The sequence below is a fragment of the Helianthus annuus genome, chromosome 7, assembly GCF_002127325.2.
Source record: "Helianthus annuus cultivar XRQ/B chromosome 7, HanXRQr2.0-SUNRISE, whole genome shotgun sequence".
NCBI classification, from domain to species: Eukaryota; Viridiplantae; Streptophyta; class Magnoliopsida; order Asterales; family Asteraceae; genus Helianthus; species Helianthus annuus.
In genome coordinates, this window is record NC_035439.2 from 96,519,143 (window position 1) to 96,528,396 (window position 9,254).

General features: G+C 36.5%; 1 protein-coding gene across 1 annotated transcript; it reads left to right on the forward strand.

Annotated features, from left to right (window-relative positions):
• The first annotated feature begins 4,996 nt into the window (after positions 1 to 4,996).
• LOC110866556 (uncharacterized mitochondrial protein AtMg00810-like) lies at positions 4,997 to 7,997 on the forward strand. Its single transcript, XM_022115700.1, has 3 exons — positions 4,997 to 5,538; positions 5,737 to 5,800; positions 7,713 to 7,997. Exons 1-3 carry the CDS (start codon positions 4,997 to 4,999, stop codon positions 7,995 to 7,997), a joined length of 891 nt encoding a protein of 296 aa, XP_021971392.1.
• The last annotated feature ends 1,257 nt before the right edge of the window (positions 7,998 to 9,254 follow it).

Below are 9,254 nucleotides of genomic sequence, written 5' to 3' on the forward strand. Positions count from 1 at the left end.
TCTATTTTTGGACTTTGAAAAGAATCTATGGTGAATTGGCTGGAAGGCATTTTGACTAGATACAATGGATTGCATCTTTAAATAATGGGGCATTTAAGCATAAAGCAAAACAACATTTTTCAACTTGTTGTTTAGGTTCTTATGATAGAGATTTAGTCAACTGGTTTAAGGCTATGGAAACCATATATTGTTGCCACAAGTCACTTCAACGCAAACTCTCGCAAGTTGTATGTTATCTTATCTTATTGATTGGCAGTGTATTGATAGGATTTCGTGACTCTTTTAAGTTTTCTAGTAATAAGTTATCACTGTTAAAATGAAAGAGTTTTAGTAAATTTATGTTGTAGTATAGTACAAGATCCAAATATGGGTTATAATCTGATGTTGTTCTTCAAGAACTACAAACAAAATAACATATAAAGGCGGTATTTGTTTTTCTAAAAAAGATCTGTGCAGTCTGTTTTGTCTACGTCGCACAGGCTCTTCTGTCTGCGCCGCGCAGACCACACGCAGACATTGCCATCTGCAGACTGTTTGTTTTTCCGAAGAAATTTCATTAAAAAATGTTTACGCAAGCTCTTGTTGGTGTAGACTTGGCACAACCACTTTTAAGATATTCTAAGGTTTGCAAAGGGTTAAACACCACCGACCACCACCGTCTACATCCACCACCATCGTCTGTACACCACCACCACTTTATTTTAGAAGTCTACATAAGTTAAAAAAACAAAAAGCGTTTTCTTGCAAACTGCAGAGGTTTGGTCCACTTTTTCTTCTACAAGATGTCTGCAGATGTGGTCCGCAGACTGCAGACATTTTACCTCTTAAAAACAAATTGCACCTAAGTCTGGTGACTCAGTACAATAACTTTTTTGTTAAGAGGCGCTTAACCACTCTACTTGCTAGACGGACCGGACCTATGGCACCCAAGATTGCCGGATTACACGATCTGCATTTTTTATTTAATTTTAGAATTAATTACATGGTCAATACATGTGGTTATTCATTTTGTCATTTTCATACCTGTTTATTTGAAACTTTAGAATTAATCACACGGTTAGTACATGTGGTTTACGCACTTAGCAATTTTTATACCTATTTATTAAATAGTACATCATTGGTACCAGGAGGCACACCTTTTAAGGGCCAAGAGGGTGCACCCGCCTCGCCAATTATTTTGTCTAAAAATTCTCTGCCCTACTAAGTTTATTTTTCAAAAAAGTTATACATATTTTCGCACTGAATTAAAAAAACGTGAAGAACGGGTTAGTATTTTTTATAATTTTTTTAAACTTGAAGTGAGTTTAAATAAAGTTCAAAACTAAATTTTATATAAATGAAACTTAAGGGTTCATTTTTGTCTTATTGAAAGATGTTTAAATTAAAAAAAAAAAGAAGAAGAACAATACGTGAGGAAAGAGGCGCTCCATCTGTGTTGTTCGACTTCAACTAAAGAAAAAAAATGTCCTGTGTTCTCAGGGTTCTTAAGTCTTCATATCTTCTACATATTTTCACATCACTATAAATATTTTGGTCTTTTGTTTGTTAAACAATATTTAGTTTGTTTATATGTAAGAACGGGTCCTTTGAATGAATGAAGATTATTTAGTTTCATTTGTAGTTATTGTTCTTTGACCTGACCCGAATTGAATAGCCGAACCAAATATATAACCCGAAACATAGCGATAGGAAAAAATGGATCCCGTGACTTTCCGCTCCTGCGGAACTTTTGGTCAAGCTCCGTCACCGATTGGTACCAACTTTTACAAATGGTTTCACCATTAGTACACCATAGGTACTAACTGTGTTAATAATTTTACAAACGGTTTTACTATTAGTAATTCCAGGTTCTAATGGCAAAATCATTTGTAAAAATTGGTACCAATTGTCTAATTTCTAGTAAATATGTATGAAATTGACAAAATAGGTAAAACACCCAAAATAGGTAAAACACAGTAACGAAGTGTGAAATTATTTCTTCCTTTTATTTGTAACGTAAATTACACTATTTATTGAACACCGAGTATTTTGAGTGAAGACCCCTATTAGTTTGTTGCATGATGGAAATAAACAATGATAAATGGCTGAGGTGATAAACTGATAACTCTTGAATTGTAACATTTGAAAAAAAAAAATTAACCATTATACACTTTCGATCGTTTTTGTATTTAATAAAATTTTATATTTTATTTATGAAATACGTAATCGTACCATCGAGTGAAACAGTGTTCACGACATTTTTGAAACAAAATCCGAGCTATATATGCCTTTATACCCTTCATATAGCTTAAATTACAAGTTAGAAGTGTTAAAAATGACAAACAAGTGATAATACAAGTCTGGGGGCCAAAACTACCAAAAAGTGAAACTTTTATTTTTTTTCAGAGGGCCTTACGAACCGTAACACCTAAAGCCATACGGTCCGTATGAAGTGCCAGAAGCAGAAAAATTGCTTGTTCTCCAAGTTCTATCACCTATCTCCATTTCTTGCCACCTAGCTCTGAACATGTCACCATTCCTCCTCCTTGTGACACATTAGGTGCCACTAATCAGCTCCTAAGCAAATTGGCTAACACTTGTCATGATTTGGGAGCTCTTAATGCACTATAAATAGCCTTCATGAGTTCATTCAAACTCACACCTTCAAAACTCACTCAAATTTTGTTCTAGGAAGCTTTCCTAGATTTTGGGGGCAGCTTCCATCCTTCTTAGGAGTCCTTAAGTCTAGTAAGCCTTCCTTCTTTGCACAATTTCAATTAATTAGCTAGTTTCCAACTGAAAGTCAAACAGTTTGACTTTTCGTTTGACTTTCAGCTCTAGTTCTGACCACTATGGTCAAGTCAAAGTTCAATCCAAACTTTCCCGCGTGATCGTAGTAATGTTGGTATGATCCCCTATGATCGTACCTTCTGATAATTATATTCCATAGGCGAAATGATGATTCAAGCATGTTACATTTAAAAAGTCAAAACTAGTAAAAGTGCATTTTACGCTAATTGAACTTTAAACTTTCGAAACCCAATATTTTGACATCATATCAGTTTGTATGAACTAATATAACATATTATGACATGCTCAACTCATCATATTCAGTTTAGACCTCAATTCTATATCGAAAATCAAGCAGTTTGACTTTTGCTTGGACTTTCGATTACGACCCGTTTGGTCAATGTTAGGATCCGACCAAGCCCATTTATATGACCATAGTAACATAGGGAATAACCCTCTGAGATTATACCTTATGGTCATGTCTTTTGGTTAGTCAAATGGCGAGTCAACTTTAAATACTTTTAAAATGTTAAAAATACCCTTTTTGCGTAAAATAGCCTTAAAACTATATGAGCTATATTTTTGACATCTAAACTGATTATACAACATTATTAAACATGTTTTGACATATCGAACTCGTCATATGACTAATTCGACCATCCGGACCCGTAGTTACGCATACGACCTGTTAAAGTGGCGTAAACCACTTTAACAAGTCGTAACCGGTCAAAACACCTACAGACACTTTCCAATCAAAATGTAAAGTTTAGTAAACCATATTATACGAGACCCTTCGCTCGTTTGGTTAATAAACCACATTCTATCCATTCTTCCGTTTAAGCCACAATACACACTAACTATATAACAATTCAACATAAATAGGACACACACTTCAGCTTTGCATACACGTTTGGACAAGACATCTATGCAAACCTGTCAGTACATAGTTCCCCTCTTTTACTTTTTCAAATGTTTTGGGGTGATTAATATGTGCCAATTACTGCTTTCAAGATTTCAAAACAATATATATGGTTTGTATATACAAAATGATTTACAATGTGAGTGCATAGTTCCCCTGTTTTACTTTTTCAAATATTTTGGAGTGATTCATATGAGCCTATTACTACTTTCAAGATTTCAAAACAATATATGGTTTGTATATACAAAATGATTTTCAATGTGAGTAGATAGTTCCCCTCTTTTACTTTTTTAAATGTTTTGGGGTGATTCATATGTGCCTATTAGTATTATTTTCAAAATTTCAAAAACAATATACATATATAGTTTATATATATACACACAAAATCGATTTTCAATTCGTATGAAACTTGATGGTGTGTTGAACTCGACAATGGTACATTCATTAACTTTGATCAGGCCGACCGGTAGTAGGTTATAGCGCTATAGAATTGACAGTCCCATTCCCATTTCCTATGTATGTTTGGAAGTTCCTCTATGAATGACCGTATCCAAGAAATCTAAATTGATATACCCTTTTTAGGGATTATCCGTCAGTCCACACAGGCTTGAATGTACTCGCTAACAACTAATATTTTAGTTTTATACTAGACTCGACAATTTGGTTTTAGACTCGACAAGACAATTTGGTTTTATACACGACAAGACAATTTCATTTTATACTCGACAAGAGAATTTGGTTTTATACTCGACAAGACAATTTGGTTTTAGACTCGACAAAACAATTTGGTTTTATACTCGACAAGACAAATTGGTTTTATACCCAACAAGATAATTTGGTTTTGACAATTTTACAAAACAAATAATTTTGTCAAGGTTCAAGGCTACAAAGATTTACTTATAAAAATCAACTCGTGTAGTTGGTTAAACCCTTTTTCAATTCAAAACTTGTAGCCATGAACTAGACCACAAAATCTATGTTACTCACCAGCACTCTTTTTTTCTCTATATGTTGGAACCTGAAGGTTTATTCATAGAGGGTTACAGTAGTTCAGGGGTTGATATGTAACGTTTTGTTTAATGTTTATTTGGGTCGAATTAGTTGATAATGGGTCTAGCAGGTTTCGGTTTGGGCCACAGGGATTTCGGTCCATATTGTTCAGCATATAAGTCAACCTCAAACATATTCAGTTGCTCGATAAAGAAGAGGCCAGACGAACTGCTTTTTTGGAGTCTTGTATCAGTCAAGTTCATCATTTAATGCAAGATTTCTTGGTTTGTTTTCTTTAATAAAAAAAGGAAGTTCGAGATGAGTGCGCTCGGAGAAATGACATTGTTCTTTGGTTTACATGTCAAACATGATTCTCGAGGCATTCTTGTTCATCAAGGGAAGTATGTGGATGATGTGCTAGCAAAATTCAAGTTCACTGACGCTAAACCGGCTGAAACTCCAATGGAAGAAAGACCTTTACTGACTAAACATGCAGAAGGATTCCCAGTTGATCAACACCTTTATAGGTCTATTATCGGGTCTTTGATGTATCTGACAGCGAGCCGTCCAGACATCATGTTTGTTGTCTGCCACTGCGTGCGATATGAGGCTAATCCTAAAAACTCTCATCTTACTGCTGTTAAACGAATCTTTCGGTACCTTAAAGTCCGACCTCGGTTTGGTCTGTGGTATCCGAGGGATTCCAATTTTGACCTGTTTTCGTTTTCTGATAGTAATTTTGGAGGCACTGACAAGGACAGGAAATCCACATCAGCTGGATGTCAATTTTTAGGTGACCGGCTCATTTCTTGGCAATGCAAGAAACAACAAACGGTGGCGATTTCCACATCTGAAGCAGAGTACGTTGCGGCTTCTGCGTCTTGCTCCCAAGTGGTGTGGATGCAACATCAATTGCAGGACTACAGTTTGACTTATCTTAACACTACCATTTACTACGATAATGATGCTTCTATGAAAATTGTGAAAAATCCTGTCTTCCACTCAAAAACCAAGCACATTGATATTAAAGTTCATTTTATACGAGACTTTCTTGACAGAGGTCTTATCAAGCTGGAACAAATCGACACAGATGCAAATGTTGCCAATTTGTTCACAAAACCTGTCAGCAGCTCGAAGTTTCAAGTGCTTGTGAATTTTCTGAAAATGATCTGTTATACCGACTGAGCATGTTTGTGTTTTCGTAGGTAAATTTGTTCATAAAGTTTTCTATTCTTAGGTAGTTTTTATTTATGCACAAATTTAGGGGGAGAAATTTTGAAAAATACAAAAACATTGAAAAATTTTGAAAAATACAAAAAGAGGCATTGCATGACATGGGAAATGAAATGAATTTTCACATTGTGGTAAAGGGCTGACTCATGTAAAACTAGTATCGAAATAGTTTGACTCTAGAATGATGTGTTGGTAGGCTCTATCCTTAAGGCTGGAAACATTGGTTGTTTCTGTTCAGAACCGAAATTAGTTAATGACCCCAGGAAAGAAAGTCACTTGGAATTAGCTCATTTCTATTTGAATGCTCGTGTGATGTCCCGATACACACAATTTTGGTCTGGTTCTGAAATCTTCTCTGGAAAAGTCGTGTATCTCCTCTGTTTTGCGTGAGCAAAGACCTGGAGGTGCTAGGCAGCGTTTAGCTTCTGTTTTGCGTGAGCAAAGACCTAGCTGAGCGTCTGTCGTCTTATAGATCAATTTACACCCGAAAGAGGCCCTCAAGTGGCCAAAAGAAACCCTAGAAACCTATATCAAACTGAGAAAAACTCATTTGATATGTACATTATATCATCTCTGCTTATAATCTATTCTGTTCTCTTCTCAATCTAGTCCTAGTTAAGGTTTCAGAAGTCTGGAACAGACTTGTGGAAATATGTGGTAGGGAAACTGCTTCCATGATAGAGTGTGCGAACTAAAATTCCAGGATTTGATTTGTATTTGTTTGGTTGTTCATTGTTAAGAAATCAAAACATGATAAAATTAGTTATAGGCAGTTACATGGAAAAGGTCTAGGGAGATGAGTTTAGATGGACAAATATATTGGCAATCGTCTAGATCATTCAGTAGTAGATCAGTGTTGATAAGTGAAGTCAAGCCCAAAAACTCGTGATTTGATCCCTGAGCAATTATGATAGTTCCTATTTTATTTTTGTAAATAATGTGTTCATATTATTTATTGTTGTGTTTTTAGGTTTGTTTTCGTAAAACGTGCTCGGGAAGTTAAATGGATTATTGGTTTAAATGGATTTTTGAAATAAATTAAAATGTTAGAAAAATCCTTAAACTGATTGTTAAATGAGATAGTCTCGGCCCAATCTTGGTCTCGACCCAATTCAAAGGCCCGACCTCATAAATGTGTTGAGGTATAAATGGCAGGTCTCGAGTCGAGACCTCATTTCTCACTCGAGACCAGTCATTGTTGCTCTCAACTCTCTCTCATTGTTCTGGCGATCTGCTTAGTTCTGACGTATTTTCCGGTCTCGACTCATCGGATTTGAAGGTATTATGATGTTTTGATTGAAGATTTGCACGTTGGTTGAAGATTATATAAAGATTATTCGAAGATCTGAAGATGAACAAGAACCCTAATTTTGGACATATTTTGATCTTCAAAGGAATTTATGGATGTTTTTGGATTTTGATCCAAAACAAGGCAGATCAAAGCTTGTTTGTGTGGTCTCGACTCAGATTGCAATTATAGACATGAGGACTCGAGACCTCTGGTTGCGAGTCACAACCTCATTGGTCTCGACTGAGGTCTCGACTCAAAACTACTTGGTCTCGACTGAGGTCTCGACTCGACACCTCTTGGTCTCGACTCGAAACCTCATGGTCTCGACTCGAAATCTCATTGTCTCGACTCAAAGTTTGACTTTGACTTTGCAATTTTTATCAGTTTGACCTGCAATCTGAGTTGTTGACTGGCTGACTTGTATAATTTTGCATTTTTGTGAAATTTAGCTAAGTTAACAAAAGAACTTTTCAAATACATTCCTATACTTAATTTTTGTATTTTGTGCAGGTCATGGATTTGAAGTTCATCTCGACACACAATCAGGAAGGTTACTTAGCACCACCTCCAGAGAAGCACAAGAAGTTGTATACATCGTTGATCAAGGGATTGAATAGTTGCAGAATTGTTCACGCTTTACGAGAGAATCGTGTCGTCTATGAAAGTCTTGTTCAAGAATTCTGGAAGACTGCCAGATTTGATGCACTTGGAGCAGGAGGTAAAGGAGCGATTGTAGCTGAAATTCAGAAGAAGAGCGTTACTGTAACCGAACAGATGATAAGGGAGGTTTTGTAGTTTAACGATCAAGAGACAGATCCCATTGAACTTCCGGCTGGAACCGTGGAAGCTATTCTGCCTCGTCTGAGCTATGAAGGAACGTATCCCTCGCTAATGAAGAAGTTTGTGCATCCGTATTGGCGCTTGTTGGTGCACATGTTTATCTTATGTATGACAGAGAACAGAGGGGGAACGGATCAGCCGAGTATCACTCAATCTGCTGTGTTTGTTTGTCTGATAATGAACCAGCCATTCAATTACTCAAAATACATCTTTGAAGGCATGAAGAGAAATGTGATTGGCGTTCGAAAGGATAACTTTATTATGTATCCTAGGTTCTTAAAATGATATTTAACGCACGTTATCCAGAGTTGGAGAGATCTGGAAACACCTTGGAGTTCAAGCCAATGGGTCCTGCATGTTTTTATGCTCTCACGTCTAAGAGAGGTACTGAAAAGAAGTTTGAAGGACTGATTCCGTTGGAGAAGTTTGGTCAGTTTGCTGAGACAGAAGATGTAGCAGCTGAACCAGTGTTAGTACAACTAGCACCTATGAATGCTGCACCTGTTAATGCGCCAGTTAATGCTATAATTGCTGAAGAGCACACTGTTCAAGGTGCTACTGAAGAAGAGCCTGAGACAGAGATCCTAACAATAAACTCTTACGATGAAGGCATTGAAATTACGATGAAGGCATTGAAATTAGCTGTGATGATGATGATGAAGTTGAGCTTCCTCCTGAAGCTGAAGCTAGTTCTGCTGTTTCTACTGTTCAACCAGTGATTACATCTGAAAGTTTGGCTCAGTTGTTAAAATCCATAACTGAAAAGATGGGAAATCCTCCTTCCGATCCTTCAGTTCAAAATAAAGAGCAAACGACTAACGACCCAAAGGATCCTGAAACTCAACCATTGAAGCGAAAAAGAATGGATCCTCGACCTGGTGTGTATGATGAGCAAAACAGAGATCAATCCTTGACTGATGCTGATGATGAATATGGTTTGTATAATTTTGACTTTGAGAAATATGCTACTGCTACCGCTACTGAGACAGTGTTTGATTTTGATGTTGATACACCAAGAATTGATGTGGATGTTACGTCTACAGAAATTCTGGTTACCACCACTGTTTCTACTCCAATCATCAAGTCAACACCACCTGTTACTACCACTATTGCAAGTTCGTCAGGAACAACTCATGAGGAACCTTGCAGTTCAAGTGGAAAACGGCCTGAAGAATCACTAAGAATGTCGTTTGATGATGATTCAAGTGATGA